At 30.8% G+C, this 25,437-nt stretch overlaps 2 protein-coding genes across 10 annotated transcripts; both read left to right on the top strand.

Annotated features, from left to right (window-relative positions):
• Positions 1–1,869: 1,869 nt before the first annotated feature.
• Positions 1,870–3,892, top strand: LOC123194357 (S-adenosylmethionine decarboxylase proenzyme-like). Its single transcript, XM_044607539.1, has 3 exons — positions 1,870–2,029; positions 2,156–2,331; positions 2,411–3,892. Exon 3 carries the CDS (start codon positions 2,580–2,582, stop codon positions 3,723–3,725), a length of 1,146 nt encoding a protein of 381 aa, XP_044463474.1. The 5' UTR covers positions 1,870–2,029; positions 2,156–2,331; positions 2,411–2,579; the 3' UTR covers positions 3,726–3,892.
• Positions 3,893–9,297: 5,405 nt separating this feature from the next.
• Positions 9,298–13,076, top strand: LOC123195028 (putative GDP-L-fucose synthase 2). 9 transcript variants are annotated; one of them, XM_044608588.1, is made up of 4 exons: positions 9,298–9,457; positions 9,577–10,559; positions 11,880–11,888; positions 12,719–13,076. In XM_044608588.1, exons 1-2 carry the CDS (start codon positions 9,439–9,441, stop codon positions 10,521–10,523), a joined length of 966 nt encoding a protein of 321 aa, XP_044464523.1. In that variant the 5' UTR covers positions 9,298–9,438; the 3' UTR covers positions 10,524–10,559; positions 11,880–11,888; positions 12,719–13,076. The 9 variants fall into 9 exon arrangements, 4 of the variants coding, with proteins under 4 accessions (XP_044464523.1, XP_044464521.1, XP_044464522.1 ...); XR_006497371.1 differs by having other exon boundaries at positions 11,880–11,990; XR_006497368.1 differs by having other exon boundaries at positions 11,880–12,062.
• The last annotated feature ends 12,361 nt before the right edge of the window (positions 13,077–25,437 follow it).

The following is a 25,437-nucleotide window of genomic DNA, read 5'->3' as shown; positions in this document are numbered from 1 at the left end:
TAAATAATAATTTCTTAAATTTTCAATAAAGTGTGATTATAAACTAACGTTTTATTTTTTTATCTAAAAGTCTTTTAAAAAAAATTATTTATGAATATGATGATAAATGATGACAAGAAAATATTTTTAATTATTGTTATACGGTAAACTTCAATCGTGGAGTAACTTATGGAGAAACTTCTAGTTTTAGAAGTAGTAGTTCGTATCTTGACTTACAAAAATATATCTTTTTGTTTGGAGAATAGAATCTATTGGTTAGCATTTCTTTTATGTTACTCATAAAGAGCATAAACTTTCTGTTTGCTCAAGTATTGATCATTATCTTATCTAGAGTGTGTAACAGATTAACAAGTTATTATTATAATTTGAATTTAGAATGTAACTGATAAGATTATAACTAGGGGAGGATACAGATCTGATTGAATTCGAACACCTATTGGCTCAGTTCGATTTGGTTTAAGTTTGACTCGATTTAGTAGCTCAAATTAATGATTTAAATGTATTACTTAGATTCGTAACTAGGGTAGGATACAAACCGAATTTAATTTGAACACCTATTGTCTCAGTTTGATTTGGTTTAAGTTTGACTCGATTTAGTAGTTTAAATTAATGATTTAAACGTATTACTTAGATTCGTGACTTGAATTCGTAGTTCATTAACAAAACAATGTCGTTTTACTCAAATAATATTCAAATTTCTTTATTCAAATTGAATCAAGTCATAAATTTGAACTGTAAATTTGAGTTGATTTGAGTCATTAATTCAAACCAAATCGAATCACAAATTTGAACTACTAATTTAAATCGAATTTGAGTTGAACACCTCCTAACCCGATTTAGCTCAATTTAAAAATTGAGTCAAATCTTTCAGTTTAAACTTGACTCAAGTGAATTTGAGTTGAACTAAATCGATCTGAATTAACTTTCAAGATCAAACTGACTCAGATCATATCCAAGCCTAATTATAACACCTAAAAAGAGTGGTAAGGGTGAAATATGTCAAAACAAGAGAGCATGAGTTTAAAAAAAAAGAGATACATAAATCAGATATACAACTTATATAATAGATAAATATTATTTTAAGATTGGAGTGAGGACTTTCGAATAAATCCAACAAGTCTACAATTTTAGTTCAAAATATGTCAAAATACTTTTTTATAATTACTAGTAATATAATCATAAACATAGTTTCTCGAATAATGAACTAAATTATTTTAAAAAACACAATGTGTTTACGTCCAACTTTCACCACATTAATTTCATCTTTTATCGTATCAAATAATATAATATAATTGATTAACTTATTTTTATCATTATTATTGTAATTTATTTTATATAAAATTCTAAATTATATTTATCGGTTCATGTAAAAAAGTCTTATCAATTGTATTGTGTCGCGTATCTAGGCATACAAAAGTATTGTGAATTACAAAGTATATTTTATTAATTATTCATGTATAATTTTCTTAGATTTTAATTCTTAATCCAAAGAATGTATAAACGAAATTATAGAAAAATCTCAATATATATTAAAAGATAAGATTGTATTATATATAAAACCATTTTGAAAAAAAAAATTAAATATTTTTTTATAAATTATTTTAGAAATTAATTTAATTTACCATATTTGTGACTGTGAGAGAGTGACTCTCACGCGTAGAAATAAGTGGTAGGCAACAACAGCTCTTTTCTGCCGGTGAGTGTTGCCAAATGTGGCACAGAACCAGGCAAGTCACAGAATTAAATGCCCTTAATAGCCGCCACGTGTACTTCTCAAATCCAGCCTGAATTCTATAACGCAAAATAAATTCGCCCAATTGCCACGCCTCTTTTAACCTACCGCCACTCTTAGCCTATAAATTCTCCTTTTCCGCCTTTCTCTGCTCACGCAGACCCTATTCTAAAACAGCTTAGTAACCGTCTCCTCCTTTTTCTCTTTCGCCTTCTTGCCTTTTCTCATTGTTTCTAGAGTCTTCGTCCCTAATAAGGAAAAAAGAATCGTTTTTCTTTTTTAATTTACAGGAGAATTGTGAGTATATGCTTCCTTAATCTTTTGATGATCTGAACAACAACCATTTGTTTTTCGCATCGGGTTCTTGTTGTTTTCTTGATTTGTTTCTGTTTTTAAGATTTTGTTCTCTGGTTTTGTTTTTAGGGTTTAAGCAGAGAAGAAGCCTGAATGTTGTAATGGAGACCAAAGGTGGGAAGAGGAAGTCCAATAGTAGTAGTAGTGACAATTCTATTCAATACGAAGCTCCCCTCGGTTACAGCATTGAAGACGTTCGTCCTAACGGTGGCATCGAAAAGTTCCGCTCTGCTGCTTACTCCAACGTAAAAATCGAAACTTTCTCGATCCTCTTTCTTTCTTTCATTTTTCTTTGTGTTAATGTTTCTTGTTGTTTATTTGCAGTGCGTGAGGAAGCCATCCTGATATTCTCCTATCCAAACGATGCCATTTCCCGTAGACTAGGTTTTTCTCATTCTCTGTGTTCCTGTCTTCTTCTTCTGTTTTCCTTGTTGATTTCGAACCTTGAAAAACATTAACGACTAAAGAATTTTAATAAAAGAAACTCTCAGCAATGGCGATTGATTCTCTTTCTTCTCCTCCTTCACCAATCGGATTCGAAGGTTTTGAAAAACGTTTAGAGATAACTTTCTCTCCAGCTCCAATTTTCACCGACCCGTCTGGGATTGGTCTCCGAGCTCTGACTCGTTCCCAACTCGACTCAATTCTCGAACTCGCCCAATGCACCATTGTTTCTCATCTCTCCAACTCTGAGTTCGACTCTTACGTTCTATCCGAGTCGAGCCTCTTCGTCTACCCACTAAAGATAATCCTCAAAACTTGTGGGACAACCAAACTGCTTAACTCGACCCCCCAGATTCTCAAACTCACTGAGGCACTCTCACTCGATGTTTCCTCTGTTAAGTACACCCGTGGCAGTTTCATTTTCCCAAATAGGCAACCTGCCCCTCATCGGAGCTTCTCCGAAGAAGTCTCCGCCTTGAACGAGTACTTCAGTTCCTTAAAGGAAGTTGAGGCTTATGTGATAAACGGCGATCCGAACTCTGGTAGTCGTAACTGGCACATTTACTCGGCTGCGAAGGAGAAGTCATCGGACGACGTGGTGACGATTGAGATGTGCATGACTGGGTTGGACGAGAAGAAAGCCGCCGTGTTTTTCAAAAACTCGGCTGGTGCTGGTGAAATGACGAAACTGTCCGGGATTAATGATATTATTCCAAGTCACGTGATCTGCGACTTCGAGTTTGATCCCTGTGGATACTCTATGAACGGGATTGACGGTGCAGCGTACTCTACGGTGCACGTGACCCCAGAGGATGGTTTTAGCTACGCGAGCTACGAGGCCATGGGGTTTGACCCATGGTCCGTGAGATTTGAGCCGTTGGTCAAGAAGGTCCTTGCATGTTTTCAATCACGTGAGTTCTCCGTAGCCGTCACGTGCAACAGCGGGACCCAATGGTGGGCCATGGAATGTGCTGACATGGAGAGGTACACATGTGAGACTGTGGTAAAGCAAAGCCTGCCAGGTGGTGGAATAATGGTGTACAAGAACTACTCGCCTGCGAAGTTGAAAGTTGGATGCGCAGTGCGCACACCTGCTAAAGTGACTGAACGGTGCTGGAAGGAAGTGGACGCCGCGGCGGAGGACGTTTGCGGTGGGAGCAGCGTGGCCATTTGTCCTTGTGTCGCTACAATTTGAATGAAGGTGTCAGCTTCTCAGTGTGTCACAGCGAGACATGTTGCCGTTACTCGAGTGTTTAGTTTTTATAATTAAATGGGTTTGATTTTATTTTATTTTGATGTAATGTTATGAAACTTGTTTCTATTGGATGGATTAATAATTATCATTCTCTGAGATTATCTTTATTATTTATTATTGTCTTTTTAATTTTAATTAAAAATTCTTTAAAAATTTGAATTAAAAATAAATGTAAGAATATATAAGACTGTGGCAAAAGGTTGAATTCAAATTTAGAGTTGAGTTTTAACATTTAGAAAAAGTAAGAATAAATTTGGAATTAAAATGATTTAATTTAGTTTAATTTAAATTCGAATTGAGTTTTGACAATAAGGTATGATGATTTTGTCAGATCTAATAACTCTAAGGAGTCGGATAACATTTGGGATTTTATTTATTAGGCTAAAGGACTTATTCCCACCCAAAGTTTTTTTTTTTTCAAATTTTTATTTTTTATCTTTCAAAAATTTATATATCCATTTATAAGTTATTAAAGTTAGTTAAATTCATTAGTTTTCAAAAATAACATTTTTTTGTTAGGGTTTCTAATATTTCAGATACATTTTTTCTTTAATGATCTTCAGGCAATATCTCTTTCTTTTTAGTGTGTCCTCTTTTTCGAAGTTAGTTCTTCTCAAGGTGTGTGGTGTCTTTGTTAGATAATGAAAATGACTCATCTTCATTAGAGACGAAGACGTCAGAGAAGAGGGAGAAGGGAGAAATGGTTATTGGAGGGAGATAAGCTTGTCAAGAGGAGAGAGGGCTAGAGAAACTCAATGAGAATGCAAAACTTGGTAGAGAAAAAATGTGATTTTTTAAACTTTAATTTTGAAAAAAATTGTAAGTTTATTAAATTTAAGAGATAAATAGATAATATTTTATTATTTTTAATATATTATTATTTCAATTATGATTTTATCTCTTAAACTAACTATTTTTATTAATTTTAATATTATGTAAATAAAAATTTAAATTTTTAATATTTAACATATATCGATTTGAGTTATACTAAACCTTGGATGAGAATGTGTCTTTTGACCTTATCATTGTATCCATTGTACTTACTGCTTAGGAAGAAATGATACCATATGACCAAGATAAAAGTTGAGACAAAGCATGTAAAAGAAACAATGAGAAGGCAATCTCTTTGATTCGATATATACAAAAAAACAATTTGGTGAGGGTCCAAACCTGTCCTTAAAAAGTTCAATAAATCTACATATATATATATATATATATATATATATATATATATATATATATATATTATTAATTATTTAAATAGTGTATTATTAAATAATGAATGATTTTGAATAAAAAATAAAATAATATTCAATCACATAATGATATATTATTTATATATTTAATTATATACTTAAAAATATGCATTCATAATATTACTCTCATGAGGCCAATCGTCTTACCTTATATGTATTTAGGGTTAAGATTCAAGTTGAGACTCACTCAAACGAGTTAAACTCGAGTTAGGGTTACATTTGAGTTGAGTTCACTGAAATCCGTACATATTTTTTTTGTAACTTTTCATTTTCTTCGGTTTTCTATAACAATTCTTCATTTTCATCTCTAGCGTTTTCTAACAAGTTTTGTAATACTCTTATTGCTAGCTTGAGTGAACTTAAACTAAATTTTCTAGATTCCAGTCAAACTTATGTCTTTTGTTCGGATTTGATTTGAGTTAAATCCATCCATACATGTATTGAATGTTATTTTATTTTCAATTTAAAATCACTTAATTATATGATAATATATTAATATTTACGATTAATTTTATTACAAAAAGTATTATTGTATGAGACAATTCATAAGATGTCATATTATTATTATTCTTAGCCTTACCTTTATTTTTCCTTCTTTCTTTTTTTTCACTATTTTCATATATTCTTGTATCTTTTTTCACTTTATTTTTCTCCAACATTTCAAATCTCTTTACAAAAAGGCCTAGTGATCTTGCTTTATTGGTAGCCTATTGTTTTCGAAGAATTGTATCTAGCCTTTGCCTTTATTCAATGAAGTTTGGGGCTCCAAATGCTTTCGAACCATAATACAAAAAAATAATAAAACTATGTATATTTAATTTTACATATCTAATTGAGTATTCAGATGATATATTATTACACGATTCGATTATTTTAAATTTAAAATAAAATAACACTTAATTACGATAATAAATCACTTAATACTTAATTAAGTACTTAAAACTGAATACACATAATATTGTTCTACAAACAAGAGGATGAGCCTCAATTTCAAAATCCATAAACACCCTTCATCATCCATTAAAGGTTACATATGACCTTTTTTTTTTCTTCTTTATTTTTTTCTTTTGTTTTTAATATTTGAATAAACAATACAATGGAAAGAAATGTCGTTGTTAATATATTATAATCTAATGATTCAAGAGTTATTGAGATGAAGATCATTATAATCCAATGATAGAGGAAATTTTCGAAAACAGTTATGTATATTATGAATGTTATAGTTGATTCCCGTCGATTGATTATAGTTTTGTAGATTTAGATTAATGACGATATAAAGGGATCAGGGTCAATTGCCCTCCTAACTTTGATTTTTTTTAATTTTTGAAATGATATTATAAATAAAATATTAATAAAACCCTAAAATTTGTATAAATATTTTTAAATTTGATTAACCATTTACTAATTCCCTTATATTTTTAATATTATTCAAATCTTAACCCATCTAAATTTTATTTTGGGGTTTGTCGCTTATTACAATCCCCCCCGAAGGAAGCTTGACCCTTGACTCTTGACCCTTGACGCCCATATGCCTTTACTTTGCATATGGCAAGGAAGCTTCCTAGGTTCCCAAAGAAAGACCCTCTGGCCGCCCTTTACACAAAGTATGGGAAAATACTAATTTTCACCCAAATTTTAGATGAAATTTACAATCATATATGTGATAGTTTAAAAATCTAAACTTCTATTAATTTTTTCTATTAAAAGTAATAATAAAATGGTTATTTAATTGTTTATACTAACAAAATATAAAATTTGTTATTTTTTTTCTTAAGTTTTAAAAACTAATAATTTTATTTTTGTTTAAAGTTTTCAAATTTTGAAAAGTAACATTTATCCATGATTATTGTTTATGTCACAATTGAGGAAGATGAATATTATTATTAGACTTAATATGAGTTAAACTTGAATAAGACTCAATTCGAAATTGATTCAAAATTGATGAATTAAGATTCGAAAATAATTCATTTTAGATTTAATCCAAATAGGTTCAAATTTAACTCGTTTTATGAAAAATGGTTCAATTTTTTATTCAAACTTGAATGGTTTAATCTAAATTTGAATTCGAACTTAAATAGCTTGGATTGAATCAAACTCTAATGAATATTAATAAAACTATGTATACTTATTTTTTATATACAATTCGTATATATAGATAATGTGTTATTATATGATTGAGTGATTTTAAATTAAAGATAAAATAATATTTAATTACGTAATGACATATCATCTGTAATATGAATTATATACAAAAAAATAGGTACACATAACATTATTCAATAAATATAAGCACATAAATGATAATTATTATATAATTAAATAATTTTAAATTAAAAATAAAATATTATATAATTATACGATGATATATTATATATGTACTTAATATTGTAAGAGTGTCAAGATCTATATGAACTAATGTTAGGGTTAAATAATGTAAAATTGGGCTAAAGGTTTAAGTTGGGCCACTCAAAATTGGGCCTAATCCCTTCATGAGATTTGGCATGTCCCATCGGGTCCCAATCAGGGTCGGACCTGGGGCAAACACATTTGGGTTTTTCCCTGTCACCTTTAAGCTTGGTTCATTTAAATATTTATAATTTAAATTATAAATAAGAATAATGAATTCGAGTTAATGATTAAAATTATAAATTTAAATTAAATTTGAGTAAAATTACTTTTATTTGAACTAAATTTGAAGTAGCTTTAGTTCGAACTGAATTATTTTTTATTCCAACTGAATACAAGAGCAGTTACTAAAACAATAAAATTATATATACAAATATTATGCACAAACATATACATAAATGGTAATATATCATCATATAATTAAATAATTTTGAATTAAAAATAAAATACTACTCAATTACTTTATGATATATTATAATTTACACCAAAAGACTCATTCCCACCCAAGGTTAGATGAAAACCTAATCTTCTATCTGCTAACTTTCAAAAACTCAAATACTCTCTAATTTATTAAAATTCATTATTACGGTTAAGAGAAAAAATGTTATTTAGTTAAAAATATTAAAAAACAAAAAAATTTATCATATTTTCTCTCTTTAGTTTAAAAATTAATAATTTTTCTCCACTTAAAGTTTGAAAAATGACAATTTTCCTATAAGGTTTTAAAACCTTCACTATTATCAGAGATGAGGATAATTTCAAAACCCTAAAAAGAAATAATCACTTTTTAAACTTTCGGTAGAGAAAAACTCTTAGTTTTTACACTAAAAAAAAGGTTTGGGGAGGGGGGAGGGGGGATGTGATAAATTTACGCTTTTTTTAATTAAATAATATTTTTATTCTTAACTTTAATAGTAAATTTTAACAGATGAGTTAGTACTTGAATTTTTAAAAGTTAGCAAGTGAGAGATTGAGTTTTCATCAAACCGTCGAGTGGGAATAAGTCTTTTGGCCTATGATTTATACATAAATTTATTCATACTATTTATTAGTACTACTCTACTCTTACTTAAAACTTATTCCCACCCAAGATATAGTGAAGATCCAAACTCATACTTGCTAATTTTTAAAATCCAAATACTCACTTATCATCCAATTTCTATTAAAATATTTTGTTAAAGTTAAGGGTAAAATTATTATTTTACTAAAAATATTAAAAATATTATAATTTTATCTCATTTTTCTTCCAAATTTTGAAAACTACCAACTTCATTTCCTCCTAAACATTTCTAGTTTTACTCTTTTCTCCCCTCTCCGGCCACCACTTCGTCTTCGACTGGCGGCTTCCTCTTTCCACCCTCTCCATCTGAATAGTTTGGCAGACTATCATTGGAGGACGTGCCTCAGAGTCAATGAAGAGACGTTATTTTTTTGTCAAATCTCTTTATTGAGGAAGGTCGATGATTTTTCCCGACGGAGAGGTCTAATGAAGAGACGACGATTCTATGTTGTCTCTGTTGCATGACCTCCCTAGACGACTGACTAAAATATTCTGATAGTGAGAGTGGGAAGAGGAAGCTGTCGACCGGAGATGAAGTGGTGGTTGAAGAGAGGAGAAAAAAAAAAAACTTATATGTGAGACGAAATAGTCATTTTTAAAAATTACAAATATTTAAACAATGATAAAGTTGTTAGTTTTCGAAATTGAAAGATGAGAGAATAAAATAAAATTATAATTGTTTAATATTTTAAATAAAATAACGATTTTATTATTAAATTTAATAAAATATTAAAAAATTAAGAGATAAATAAGTATTTTAATTTTAAAAAATGAGAAGATATGAGTTTTGGTTTCCAATATACCTTTGGTGTAAACAAGTCTTTTGGACCTTAAAACTAAACTCTTCTGATGTTCTAAAAAATATCGAACCTAACGATACCGGAATTGGCGTCTGCAAAGTCTCCCTTCTCTTCAGTCTTTCACCTCACTCATGGGAGCACCAAATACCGGTAAATTAGATCTCTTTCTTATTAATTTTCTGTCTGTTTCCCTAGAAAAATCTTCTCAACTTTTCTCATTCCCTCAGATCTTCACTTCCTAACTTACTCTATTCTTCTTCTCTCTACAGACTCCTCCTCCTCCTTTCTCTCCGACAGATCCGCCAAGATCTTCGTCGCCGGCCACCGCGGCCTAGTCGGATCCGCCATCGTCCGCAAATTGATTTCACTCAACTTCACTAACCTCATCCTTCGCACCCACGCCGAGCTAGATCTAACTCGTCAATCCGATGTCCACGCTTTCTTCGCCGCGGAGAAGCCGGATTATGTCATCCTTGCAGCCGCAAAAGTCGGCGGCATCCACGCCAACAACACTTACCCCGCCGATTTCATCGCCATCAATCTCCAAATCCAGACCAACGTCATCGATTCTTCGTTCCGTCACGGCGTTAAGAAACTCCTTTTCCTCGGCTCCTCTTGCATTTACCCTAAATTCGCTCCGCAACCGATTCCCGAGTCGGCGCTGTTGACTGGCCCGTTAGAACCGACTAACGAGTGGTACGCCGTGGCTAAAATCGCTGGTATTAAAATGTGCCAAGCGTATCGGATTCAATACAACTTTGACGCGATTTCGGGGATGCCTACGAACTTGTACGGACCGAACGATAATTTTCATCCCGAAAATTCTCACGTATTGCCCGCATTGATGCGGAGATTTCACGAAGCTAAAGTTAAAGGAGCTAAAGAAGTGGTAGTGTGGGGAAGTGGCAGTCCATTGAGGGAATTCTTGCACGTGGATGATTTGGCGGATGCGTGTGTGTATTTGATGGAGAATTATGGAGGTTTGGAACATGTGAATGTGGGTAGCGGGAAGGAGGTGACTATTAAGGAGTTGGCTGAGTTGGTGAAGGAGGTTGTGGGATTTGAGGGAGAGCTTGTTTGGGATTCTTCGAAGCCGGATGGGACGCCAAGGAAGTTGATGGACAGTTCCAAGCTGGCGGACATGGGATGGAGGCCAAAGATTGAGCTTAAAGGTGGACTTGTTGATACATACAAGTGGTACTTGGAGAATGTGTAGCAATGATAGCAGTGGTGATCAAATATTGGGAGTCAGGTTATTTCTGCTGAATGTGTTGCTTAACTTGTTATCATTGGAATAAAAGTTATTGTCTCCTATTATGGTTCTGTGATTCATAATTGAGTTGTTGTAGAACAAGTTTACTACAGTTTACTATTTGTACTTTGAATTATTCAATCACAATCGCTGAGTTGAGTTGGAGGCCCTAAATTGAGCTTAAAGAATCTCGTTGATACTTATAAAGCATTGATTTTTTTCAGATTCAGCCTATTTTTCTGTTGAATGTGTTGCTTTGCTTATTTGTTTTTATTGGCATTGGAGTGATAGTTTTTTAGTTGTGCTACTGTGGTTTTTTATTCTTCATTGAGGCGCTGTACTCAGCCATTTCAACAGTACCTCATTAGACTGGATAGTCATATGCATTATATATAACTGAAAACTGAAAACGTTGCAATCTTGTTTGATTTATTCTAGTTCAGTCTTATACTTTGGCCATAGAAATCCATATTCAAGGGGTGATAGGTTTGCTAGCTACAATTCCTGATTATCATATGAAGCTTGGTAACCTTCCTGCACCATTAGTTCCTATTTCTGTGTCTGCCAAGTCCAAAGGTTATGAGAAGCAAATAGGTGCAAACTTTTTAGCAGAATGCTGTATGTTTCTTACATACGTATGTTAGAGAATCATACTTGTTTCAAATTACAGTTACTAGTTTATAGAATTTGTGTAACACCTTTATTTTTCAAACTCTGATTACAAAGAAGCCCTTTAGTCCTGTCCCTAAGCTTTGCCTGTCTACAGTTTTGTGGGCTTGTTAATGGTTGCAGAGTCTTTTATATTGGAGTTTGGTAATTATTTCTTGTCCCTGCTTGAGAGAAGTATGATGAATATTGTGGATTTGGTTCACCTTTTGTCCTTTTGACAAATGGAAAATTTTTTTGGTGGCCTTGCAATTGCTCTTATATGATGGGTAGCATTACCCTGTAATATACTATTTTTTGTTGTTAAGAACAAGAACAGTGTTGAATGATTCATTAGTCCCTTTTAGTTTTTGAATTTTTATCATGTTTCTGACTTTTAAATTCTTGCTATAGTACGAAATTGGTACTTGAACTTTGCATGCAAGTGTGGTTAAAGGTTGGTTGCAAGGTGCCACTTGGTGGCCTCCATGCAGTTCTTATATATTTACATTTGCCTAGACTATTAACTTTCATTTTTTTTCCTATTGATCAACTAACCAGTTAGTTGGGAGCTTGAGAATGAAATTTTCTCACTTTGTTGGTACTTTTATTCAGAAATGGACAAAAGGCATCAAGCTTCGGAGTATTGTCTCATTGACTGTATTCTTCTTCCAGCTATTTCAGGTTTCTATTGTTGCACAGCGTAAATAATCTCCTTTACGCTGTGTGCGTGTATGCATTTCTGGTCTCAGACTAGCACATGACAAATTACTGGACCAATGAGCAGTTGTGTAACATCTACATATGCTTCTCTTCCTTCCCAAGGAAAACGGCTATGTCCTCTAAGTTTTATGACATGTAAAAATATGATTTTGAAATCGTTTGAATTCCATACACCTGCTGATTTCTCCATTTATTGTTAGCATTGCCTGCCTATATGCATGAAACTTATCTTTATATTATTTTAGAAAAAATCTGGTTTTCTTTTCGTTAGTTATTGTAAGTGAGATTCATGCTCAAAATTTGACCTATTGGGTTGATATTCTAGTGATTCAACCAGCTAATTTGATTTGAAATAGAGTTGCTTATGCATAAGATCAATTCTTTTGATCAAAACCCACTTTCTCAATACTTTTTTTTCACATTTAATTCCCTGTACTGAAACAAAGAAACAAAATTAACACCACAACTGTAGATTTCTCAGCAGCTTGAACGTTGGATCATTCATAAATCAAAACAACTTTCATTTTTTCTACTATTAGAAGTTGTGGGATTTCTCAGGCAAAAGCACTTCTCTAATAGTGTGGTAGAAACCACAGGAGTGTGTAAATGCTTAGATAGAGACAGTTTTAAATCTGAAGTTATGGCATTTCAATTTCTTGGGTTCGTTGAGTCATCAGAAAATTTCTACGCATGGTCACTTTGTTTTTTGTTTCACATGTTGTTTGTAGATGGGGTTATTAATAATTGCTACCATTTTTGACATCTGTTCTGAAAGTTTTCTGATTTTGCAGGGCAAGCCAGAATTTGAGTCTTCATGGAGGTTTGGAAGAAACCTTGAAAAAATTTCGGGGGATTTCGGTGAGTGGATTTGGTGAGGAGGTACAAAAATTTAAAAGCAGGAGATGAAGACGGCTACAAAAATGTACCGCCAGGGTAAGCGAATTAAGTGATTTTGACATTTTCACTCCAAATTAGGTTAAATAGGGCAATGATAATTATCTTTTTTTATAATTTAAACCGAGTCAAACTCAAATTGGAGCTCTAATTTAACAATTCAATTCGAGTTTGGTTTGTTCGTTCCTCTGGTGATACTATTCACCTCACGTGATAATACTATTTACTCATTTGATGACATGATTTAACCCTTAAGTGGTATTGTTTATTCTATCAATAACTATCCGGTGACACCGTTTACTTGATGGAATTGTCATTTCACCATGACTATTAAACAGTCGGATCGTGATTCAATCAAGTTAATGCACCTTATCTCAATGATTGAACTATAAATTTAAAGGTGAGGAATGTCACTTCATCAAAACTAACAGTCATTTGGTCATGATAATAATAATACTTAACTCGTTAATTTTTCATAAACTGATGAAAGAGAGTGAAAGAAAGAGACGGAATCATGGCTTATATTATTATCACAGCTTTGGCTACAAGACAATCAACATGTTTGATGAAATCTCATATTTATAGAATCTTTGCTCGTAAATATATGTTCATATTTAGGGAATTAAAAAAGAAATAGTATGTTGCCTTGCCTGTCCGTTTTTCAATTTTGATTTAAGGGTTGTATCAAAACATATTATAAAGAAAGGACAGAGTTCTGTTAATTTTGTAAACTAAAAGTGCAATCTCATGATAGATCTCCCAAAACTAAAAGAAATAATAATAATGCACTAGGGCATAGGAGGTTTTCTTCATTCTCTCGACCATAAGCTCCTTTAGAATTGAAGTTGTTCCGGTACGAGGATTATTATAAAAGAAATAATAATGATCATTCGTTTTAATGATCGTTAAAACTAATGATTGATTTTCTCACATGGATAAGATGATTTAAATACTTAATGATCGTTAAAATTAATAATTTAAAAAGTGAGAATATATGTTTTCATCAAACCTTGGGTGGGAAAGTCATTTGGCCTATTATCATATGCATACAATCGGATCAGTTTAGGTTATCAGGTAAAAAAATATTTAGTTTCGATTTAGAGGTTTGAAAACTTTTTTTATGTTTTAATGATATCTCTTATTAATGGTTATAATTTGAATATGCATCAATTATTTGATTTGTTCTTGAAACACATGCATTCTCATAAATCAAACAATAAATTTATGTGTATATCTTTTTAGGTATACAAATATATATTTATTTATATGTGTCATTATATAATTGAATAATTTTAAATTAATGATAAAATAATACTAAATTATATGATAATATATATAAAAATATACATATTTATATATTTAAAATAGATATATATATATATAATATTACACATTCTGTTCAAACTACATTGTGAATTTTGCCCGCATGCAAAGTCCTCTTTGAGATTAGACCACGGTAAAAAATTCGGCCGCTTTACTCTGCTGCCCGCAAACAAATGGCCCTTTATTTGTAGTACACATCATATAAGATGGGCCAATCTTTTACTAGTCTGTGCAGCCCAACTAGGGCTGCAAACAAATCGGGTCACTTGTAGTGTGGCTCGATTGTCGTTGAATTATTTTCGAGCTTTACTTGTTCAAGTTTGACTCTTGAGATGAGCTCAAATTTATTGTTTGTCAGTTTGACAAGCTCACAAGCTTATAACTCAATTCGAATAAAATATTAAATTTATACCTTAAAATCTCTTTCTAACCTTGAATTTAAATCATATGGTTTAAATATAATTTTTATAATTGAGTCAACTGTTAGTATCTCAAATTTGAACTTGAATCAAAAAACTTTTTAACTCGATGAACTTGAGCTTTGTCTAAATATAATCAAATCAAATTCAAACCAAATAACACAACCAAATACAAGTCAGGTTCCACTTCGAGGGTGTTTTTACCATGATTTTTTTTTTCCAAATAAGTTATATAAATATATAATTTAATCTCGGAAATTGCCCTAACTTTTTCATAAATTAATTTATGTAAATTATTTAAAAGCCATTTCTGACATCTCTTAATTTATTAAAAAATCAATTCTATTAACATAATATGTTCATTTATCGTTAACAAATAATGAAATATTTATATGCATTAATAATAATATAATATTATATAATTAAGTGATATTTTATCTTTAATATGAAACTGTCTAATTTGATAAAAAATAGTGTGGAAACAAGCAAAAAAATCTTGACATTTTTGACAAAAGATGTTATGAATTTGTCGTCAAAGGGTAAATGTAAGTACTTTTATGACTCTTACCTTTTTGATTGTGGTTAGGACTATACTCAAATCGAACCTGTTCGAGTTCGAGCTTGGCTTGAACGAGTCAGCCCTACACGAGGTTAGTAGAGCTCGAGCTACTCGAAAAATTTTTTAATTAAAAATTTTGATAGAAAACAATATCGTTTTAACCAATATGTATTAAAACAACGTCGTTTTAATAACGAAAAATGAGTCGAACCGAATTCGAGCTAAGTTCGAACTTGACTTTATGTAATTTGTTTTAATAATGTTTTAATAACGACGAGCTCGAGCTCAGCTATATGTAAACCAAACTCGAGCTCGGTTCGAATCCAACCCTAATTGTGGTATGTGCCTCATGTGAAAGCTTAGTTGTATGTATAAAATTATTAGGACTTTTTAATTGAATATATTTATATATACAGGAAATGTATAATTGAATATTAATGTGAAACAACTTAAGGGAAATTAATTCAATTAATCACAATTAATTTAAACTAAATATAATTAACTAAATTTTTTAATATTAAATGAATATAACCAATAGTTTATACAATGATGAAAATGCCCATACATGAAGGACCCTTAAAATTCATTTCAGGTTTGAAAAGTCGCATTGCCACCTCGTATATTCAAACCTTTACTGTGCACATAGAGATCCTATGACTTCCACAAGCTTTTCACCAATTTTCCGATAACGAAAATGACACCAAAGGTTAATAAATCATTTCTTATCATGTTTAGTATTTTCTCTTGTAGAGATTTAAATATATTGGTATAGATTTTGGGTGTTTTAGGAGTGGGTATTTCTGGTTTTGAAAATTTGAGAAATAGCTTGATTCCTTTGCGTTTTGGTTGAATTTTGTTAATAATTTTGTATTAAAATAGTATAGAATCATTTGGTGATGAAATCGGGTTTGAAAATTTGAACTAAGCTACAAATTTAAATTATTGACTTGAATTGTGAAATTGAATCGAAGTAAGTCGAATACCCTCTTAACTTGAGTTTGGTTTGGTTTTAAAAAAATAAGTCAAATCGTTTGGTTAGAATTTGAATTAAACAAATTCAAATCGAGTTAAATTTTGAGCCTAAGTTGATTCGATTTGAATCTAACTCTAATTAGTAGATAAATTCTAAAGTTTTATTAACTATCATAAGTATATTTTAAAAAATTCGATAGAAAAAACAATACAAAATTTAAAAAATATCAATTTAGCTTCTGTATAATTAAAAATCAAATAACACAAAATGATATAATATTTATATAACCCTTAGTCAAATATTTAACAACCCCACATTATAAAATCCCATATCATCAAATATTTAATAACATCCTTTATTCACAAATTGACCCAGGAGAGTGACAGGTTACATCTCTTTCTACACATGTTAAGAATTTGGCAAGTGAATACTACCAAAGGTGGTCCTCCACTCCAACATTGCTATTGTTAATGGTCCAGATCCATTCGGTGAGAAAATGCATGTCACATCAATTCAAGTTGTGTAGGGAAGGATTTTAAAGGGTGCATATACAATAAAGTTTTAATTTAAATAACCATGACTTTCTTATTCGGACTTAGTTACATCAGAACTAGTGTCTTTAAAATCAAATCGAATTTGTTGATTTGATTAGTTAAACCGTGAATTAATTTATACTCCAGTTCGGTTTTTATATATATTGACGAATTTAAAATTCAATCAAATCCAATAAATCTATTGAACCAAAAAAGTCAATTTAAACTAACAAAACTAAATTTACATAATACTACAAAGTTTTTTTTTATATTAAAACTTAAAAGAGTTAAAATTTATAAGAGTTTATTAAATTAATGATAAAATTTATAATTGATTTTTTTTATCTATGTAATAAAATGTTAATTGTTAGATTAACATATTTGAAATTACTTTTTTATTTTATTGAATTAAAATTTATATTTTAAAGAAGTAAATATACTTTATTGTTATTAATAATTGTATAAAGTTACTTTTAATGAATTTTATATGTTTTATGTTTAATAAAAGTGATAAATGTTGATACTATTAAAAAAATATATAATAATTTGAGAATAAGTTGAATCCGTTGGTTAAACCGATTGAACTAATTGAATCATAAATAAGTAAGACAATCGATTCAGTTATCGATCTAATTTTAAAAATATTAATTTGAACTTTTTTGGTTTACGATAGTTCATCTAAATTTGAATTCAAATTGAACCCAGATAAGTTACCATGGTTGTTCAGCAAATTCACATCACATTAATTCAAGTTAGGATGGATGGATTTTCCATTTGAGTTCAGAAAGGGGGCATGTGATTGCCTTTATTTGTTTTTTTCCTTATGATTTGTCATAGAAGCATATCTTAAATATGAACATATATTAACCAACTAAGATTTCATAAATACGAGATTTCATCTTGTCTTGTAGCCAAAGCCATGATAATAATATGAGACAAGACTTCATCTCTTTCTGCCGCTGTCTTTTATCAGTTTATGAGAAATTTATGAGTTAAATATTATTATCATGACCAAATGACTATTTTCCACTCAAGGTTTGATGAAATAAACTAGGCCAAAGGACTTTTGCCCACCCAAGGTTTTATGTAATCCCAAGTTCTACTCTCCAACTTTCAAAAACCTCAACACTAGCTTATAAGTCAATTTTTGTTAAAAATCTCAGTTAGAGTTAAGGGTAAAATCAATATTTAATAAAAATTTAAAAAATTAAAGTTCTGTCATATTTTTTTTCTAAGTTTAAAAATCTATCATTTTCTCCTTTATGTAAGGTTTGAAAAATAATCATTTCTCCCCTAGGGTTTGTAGTTTTGCATTATTGTTGCTCCTTTAGTGACTGAAACTAGCCAACCTCCATACTGACGCTTCTCTCTCTCTTGAACGATAACCAATTATCGGCTAATAAGAGGTGGGCCGACGATTTGTCAATAGGACAAATTTATTTCTTCTAATCGATTTGTGCATCACTTGATGCACAGATCGAACGAAAGAAGAATTAAAGTCTTCTTCTAGCCGATCCTCACCCTCCCTTGAAGGTTTTACCAGTTTATGACTAATTTGATTTGAAATATGATTGCTTATGTATAAGATCAAGTCTTTTGATGAAAGCCCACTTTCTCAATGCATTTTTATTTCCTCACATTTAATTCTCTGCACTCAAAAGAAGAAACAAAAAAATTACCACCACAACTGTTGATTTTTTTTCTTTTGAGTAAGGTGGACTTTCTATGAGTTGGAAGCACTCATTCAAAATGAAACTAATCATACTAAATAGGTCAAACTTTAGGTATAACGACTGGTCTTACAATTATTATACTAAGTAAGTCAAAACTTTAATTTTAAATATTAGATTTCTCTACAGCTTGAATGCTAGATCTGTAGATTTCTCAACAGCTTGAACGTTGGATCAGTTCATAAATCAAAGCAACTTTCATTTTTCTGCTACCAGAAGTTGTGGGATTTCTCAGGCAAAATCACTTCTCTAATTGTGTGGTGGAAACCACAAGAGTGTGTAAATGCTTAGATAGAGACAGTTTTAAATCTGAAGTTATGGCATTTCAATTTCTTGGGTTCAATTAAAATAGACTTGTCACCTACTGAAAGAAACTGTTCTTTTCTCTAACTGAGAAAAAAAAAAAAAAACTATAAAGAAAAAGGAAGAGAAAACTACTCGGCTGCTAAGTTGAACGATGGAGGCGCAGTGCCCACAGCTGCTGAATGCGTTGCTTAAAGATGGACTTTTTGATACATATAAGTGGTACTTGGAGAGTGTGAAGCAATGATAGCGCTGGTGACCATATATTTGGTGTTAGGTTATTTCTGCTGAATGTGTTGCTGAATTTGTTACCATTGGAATAAAAATTATTCAGGCCTGCTATTATGATTCTGTGATTCATAATTGAGTTGTTGTTGAACAAGTTTAATTTCAGCTTTCTGTCTGTATTCAATCACAGTCGCTGAGTTGAATTGGAGGCACTACATTGAGCTTAAAGATGGGGCCTGTTGATACTCACAAAGCATTGATGATAATGATGATCATTTATTCAGATTCAGCCTACTTTTCTGTTGAATGTGTTGCTTTGCTTCTTTGTTTCTATTGGCATTGGAGTAGTAGTTTTTAGTTCATGCTACTGGGGTTTTTTATTCTTCATTGAGATGTTGTAGAACAAGTTGGATACAACTTGTCATTCTGATTGGAATAATCAAAGAATTGTCAGCATAATTGTCAAAGGCCAAAAAGGCCAAAAGGCAACGAGAGATCCGATTGCCTAAGTGAAAAGGATGAAACGAAAACATCGTTTTTTTACCAAAGGCAATTAAAAAATTTCATTAATTCTTTTTATTTCTATTAAATTTAAATTATTGGTTACTATATCAATAATACAAAATTGACCGATAACTACATTAACAGTCTTAGATCTGATAACAATTAATTATCGTGTCTAGACTTTTTTTATGATCATCTATATAGGATTAGTAAATCTATCTGACGATCTTAAATTTCTCAATTAACCTCTTTGGTAGACGTAAAACTTGTTAACAATCTCTTAATAATTTCTTTGATAGCCTTAAACCTCACCAAAAACCTTAGAAATTATCAATAACTATCATATTAGGTTGAAAATTGCCCAAAACTTGCCTAAAAGCCTAAAACTGTGCCAAAAACTATCCAAAATTTGTCGATAACGCGACAATCTAGTTGTAGATAACCTAGGTGATAATAAAGCGAGCTTTTTCAATACTTAAAGCTTCTTCCAAGGCATCGATAAAACGCTAAAAGCGATCGCCTTTGAACCACTAGTCGCCTTGACCATACTCAAAGTGATGTAGCCATCACCTTGAGTAAAGTGTCGTTTAAACGTGCCTGAGGTGCGCCTTTGACAACTATGATTGTGAGTTTTTTATTATGTAATTGTGGTTTGCAGATGCTTTGTGATCTGTAACCATAACTTTATGAGGAAAATGTTTTATGATCTTATATGGTGCACTTAATCTTTGGCTAATGTTTCTTGTTTTCAGACTTAGTCAATAGGGTGTGGTATGTCTCAGATTCAGTATTGGTTTTTGGTTATGGTGGTGGTATATGAGTTTTATGCTTTCTGAATCAATGCATATGCAGTTTTTGGGTTTTGTTTTGAAGAAGTTCCTTCTAGACTACTTTGCTTCTTCCCAAACTGTTGGAAAAGTGTTGTAGTATGTATATTCTTGTGCCTGCAAACTGATGCTGAAGTCATATGAAAGCTCATAATTTGAGTGGTAATGACCTGTTGACCTCTTATTTTCTTTGCTTTTAGCTATTTTATGTCAGTTTGCTCTGTTTGCATTCCCTCTTAAGCTGAACCTTGGCTATTAGTACATCATGGATCCTTGGTGAAGATCAAATTCATTTCTTATTTCTATGATTCATTTATATATTTATAATTTCTCTGCAGTGAAAGGATACTTTATCTTGACATTTTGTTTCCATTTCACCTAGGCACTTGTTTATTCCACTAAGCGTGATGAAATCTTCTTCTTATAGTACCAAGCCATTTCAGCAGCACCTCATTTGACCAGATGGTCATAATGCATTATATTAGGAAGCACAGAAACTCACAATGGAGTGTGTTTCCATGTTTTGAAAATGTTTTCGTTTTTAAAACTAATACGAAACGTTTTGGGGGCATTTCAAAATTTTTCAAAATGCTTTTATTTTAAAAGAAAAATCGTGAAATTGATTAAACATACATCTTTTATATTTTCAAACCCGAAGTGTCTCTAAATTTTATACTAAATTCATCTTCTCTCCACTCTCCAATATATTACTCATTTCCTCTCCGACATGTTATATAAATTTGTGTGTATTATTATTTTCTTTTTAAATATCTACACATGTTTACGCAAGAACAATTTATAATAAGTTCTATGATTATATTTTATAGTATTTTTTCTCCTCATTATTTTTTATTATTTATTTTTGTACTATACAAATTTATGTATTTTGGCTATAAAAAATTTGGTATTTATAGAAAAACTTTATATTTTCATATTTATAAGTTTTCCTATATTTCCAATTCCTATGTTTTTTAGAAAATATTTTTCTATATTTCCATTTCGTATTTTCACATTTATGCTTTTCCGTTTCCGTGCTACATAAACATTATATATAACTGAAAACTAAAAACGTTGCAGTCTTGTTTGATTTATTCTTGTTCAGTTTAGACTTTCGCCATTAAAGCCCATATTTAAGGGGTGATAGGTTTGCTGACTAAAATTCCTGATTATCATATGAAACTTTTGACCTTCCTGCACCATTAGTTCCTATTTCCGTGTCTGCCGCTGCCACATCCAAAGGTCATGAGAAGCAAATAGGCCTTCAATTGCAAACTTTTCTAGCAGAATGCTGTATGCTTCCTATTTACCGTACGTAAGAGAATCATACTTGTTTACTAGTATATAGAGTTTGCGTAACACCTTTATTTTTCAAACTCTGATCACAAAGAAGCCCTGTAGTCCTGTCCTTAAGCTTTACTCATCTACAGTTTTTGTGGGCTTGTTAATGGTTGCAGAGTTTTTTTTTTTTTTTTTATATTGGAGTTAAGGCATTTTACATTTTCTTGGTGTCTCTTTAGGAGTTTTGTGTACATCCACTCAGATTTAGGTGAAATGATTGCAAAATGGAAGAATGTTTGGTAATTATTTCTTGTCCCTGCTTAAGAGAAGTATGATGATCTCCTAGAGATGTTGCTTCCAGCTATTTCAGGTTTCTATTGTTGCACAAGGAATGAGATCAATTCTTTTGATCAAAACCCACTTTCTCAATACTTCTTTTTCACATTTAATTCTCTGCAATGAGAAGAAGAGACAAAAATAATTACCACAACTTTAGATTTCTCTACAGCTTGAATGTTAGATCTGTTCATAAATGAAAACAACTTTCATTTTTCTACTATTATTACTTTTGGGATGTCTCAAGCAAAAGCCCTTCTCTAATAGTGTAACAGGAACCACATGAGTGTGTAAATGGTAGATAGAGACAGTTTTAAATCTGAAGTTATGGCATTTCAATTTCTTGGGTTCAACTGAAATAGACATGTCACCTACTGAAAGAAACTGTTCTTTTTTCTAACTCAGAAAAAATCTATGAAATAAAAAGGAGTAATAAATATCACTTCTTGAGTCATCAGAAAATTTCTACATTTGCTCATTTTGTTTTTATTTCGTGTGTTGTTTTTTAGATGGGGTCATTAATAATTGGTGCCATTTATGACATCTGTTCTGAAACCTTTCTGAATTTGCAGGGCAAGCAAGCCATAATTTGAGTCTTCATGGAGGTGTGGAAGAAACGTGGAAAAAATTTAGGCGGATTGTGGTGAATAGATTTGATGAGGAGATATAAAGATTTAAAAGCAGAAGATGAAGAAGACTACAAAAATGTACCAACAGGGGAAGACTACAAAAATGTACCAAAAGGTTAGCGAATGGAGACATTTTTTGGCATTTTTACTCCAAACTTGGACAAAATGGAGTAACTAAAATTATCTTTTTTATTTCAAGAGGTAGATTCAAATAAAATTGAACTTGAGTTGAATTTTTAGTTTAACCGTTCAGTTTGAATTCAACCCTTTTGTTCTTTTAGTAATATTGTTTATCTCACGTGATGATACTATTTACTTCTTCAATGACAATTATCTCTTAAAAATATATTTGGTTTGAGTAATATTTTATTATAAAAATATAGTAATATTTAAAAATATTACTATATTTAAGTGTAATAAAATATTATTTTATTTAAATATTTTTAAGTATAATTATTCTTCATATTATTTATTATATTAATTAAAAATAAAAATATTTTTATCTTAAAAATTATTAAATAAATATAAATATAGAATAAAATAAAAATTACGTTGATAATTTTTTAATATTTAATATAGAATTAATGATGAGATTACCTATTATATTAATTGTCACGTCCTCATAGTAATAAAAAATTATCAAAATCTTTTATTATTTACAAACCAAACAAAGTAATATAATTAATAAAAGATAGAATAATAAAGTAATTTTTTTGATAATCTTTTTGTTTTTTAAACCAAACCTCCCTAAGTGATATTGTGCATTTGTCAGTAACCCTTCGATAACATTGTTTACCGACTAGAATTGTCATCTCATTGCAACTATTAAACAGTCAAAACGTGATTCAATCAAGGTAATGCATCTTGTCTCAATGATTGAACTATATTGTGGTCCAACAAAGTATATAGCAAATTTATTTCTAGACGAGAAAGAAAAGAAGAAACTTTTCTTCTTTGTGATGGAATTCAAAGAAATTTGTGGGGCGTTTTGTTTTTTTTTTCTTTTCTCTGAAACCCTTTTGAAATTTCCAGGAAATTGCTAAGAGGAGTGTCATGGGCAAGCCCCACCTCCAACTATCCAAAGAGATGAAAATTGAATATATAATTGAAAATATGAGTGCGAAATAATAACAATTCAAAAAAGAAAAGGGCATGCATGCAGTTTATTTCAGCTTTCACGTGCATAGCAAAGGGAAGAAAACCGAAATTGCAGTGCAGAATGCAGAATGATAGGACACTTCCATGAACTATTAACCTTTCTTCCCTCACTCTCACCTCTCGTCTTTCTCAGTCTTTTCCTTTGTTTTTTACTTCCTCCCTTTGTCTTCTTTATTTTCTTTACATATATTTATATAGTCTGGAGTTGATGATACTGCTACGAGGTCAACACTCATTAGATGCCTAGCCGTCAAAATAGTGGTAATATTCACGGTTAGCGGTCAAGTGCATCGCTTGTATGTATGTTGACTCAAGGTGCAGAAATAATTCCTTCTCATCAAGACTATAGGTAGGTTCTAACCGAATTGAGCTTATAAGACTAGAGGTAGGTTCTAAATGAGTTGAACTTATATTTAGGTTAACTCGAATTTGACTCAACTTTAAAGAGTTGAGTTTTTTTTATATTTATCTGAACTTGGTTTGATTAAGAGGAGAGTCAAGCTCGAGTTTAGTCGTAATATCAAGTTGAGTTTGATTTAACATTATAACCAAACTAAAATCGATCAAAATAATAATATTTTGATATATATTGATTAAAACAACGTCATTTTAATTGATTTTAATCAAATTTTTTTTTCATTTACAAGTTTAACAAGTTAAACATTTCTAAATTTGAGTTTAATCTTGACCTTAATAATATAAAACTTGTAGACTCAAACTTAAGTTTGAGCTTATCTAAGTCGATCAAGCTTCAACCGGTTTGACTTGAAGCTACCCCTTATCAATGCCACTAGGAAAAATGAGATTTGATAGCTATCACAATTCTTAATTTTCTATTATATAGAAGCCACTTTCCGTAATATCTATAGTTACAATTGAAATGTAATTACCCTTCTATTATATTAAAAATACACATTCATCCAACGACGACAACACATCAAAATTTTTTGAATTCTTATTATCTTTGATAGATTCATTAAGAACTTTATTACGTTAAACAATGATTGAATATAAGTATTAAAGACAGGTGATTGGTCGCTATCTTCACAAAATACAAAGAAAAAACCCCAACCAGTGACTCACTTTTTAACTACACGTTAAAAATTACAGCATGTCCCAACGCAGTATAATGTCAATGGTCATTTAATTGACCAGCAAGTACACGGTAATGCTACCGAGAACTCTCGTTTGTGGTACTCGTACCCAAATAAAATGTAAGGTTCAGTATGAGTAGATTCATACTGAGACTGCACATGCTTGAATGTATGTTCAATTTAGATAAATCAAACTCGAATTCAACTAGTTGAAACTCTAACTCAATTCGAGTTTGCGGGTTTATTATTGATTATTTATTATAATTCTAGTCGACTTTAGTTCAGTTCAAGTTTGAGGGTTTATCATTGATTTTTTATTATAACTTTAGTAAACTCTATCTCAATTCTAGTTTAAGGATTTGTCGATTATTTAATGATTTACTACAACTCTTTTTCTCTTATAATTTTTTTTTGTTTGGCAATTCTATTTTTTTAATGACTCGTCATCTTCTTTTACATCATTATTTATCATTCGGACAAAAGTTTTTTGAAGAATTTTTTTTTTGTAACAAAAAAACCTTATTTAAGTCGAATCTTCTCTTTGGTAATATACTGGTCATATCAAATGTGTAAAACTAACTGATCACACTAAATAGGTAAAACTTCAGATCTAATAATCGATCATATAACTATTATATTAAGTTAAAATTTGATTTTGATATATTATTTATGGATTTTGAACTCATACTTTTTAATATTAGAATATTCTTACATTTACTCAA

Source organism: Mangifera indica, chromosome 13 (assembly GCF_011075055.1).
Source record: "Mangifera indica cultivar Alphonso chromosome 13, CATAS_Mindica_2.1, whole genome shotgun sequence".
NCBI lineage: Eukaryota > Viridiplantae > Streptophyta > Magnoliopsida > Sapindales > Anacardiaceae > Mangifera > Mangifera indica.
The sequence above is the reverse complement of the archived record's forward strand: the minus strand, read 5'-3'. Positions and strand labels throughout refer to the sequence as shown.

Excerpts from the sequence above, each read along its gene's own strand:
- LOC123194357 (XM_044607539.1), top strand. The coding sequence starts at position 2,580 with ATGGCGATTGATTCTCTTTCTTCTCCTCCTTCACCAATCGGATTCGAA.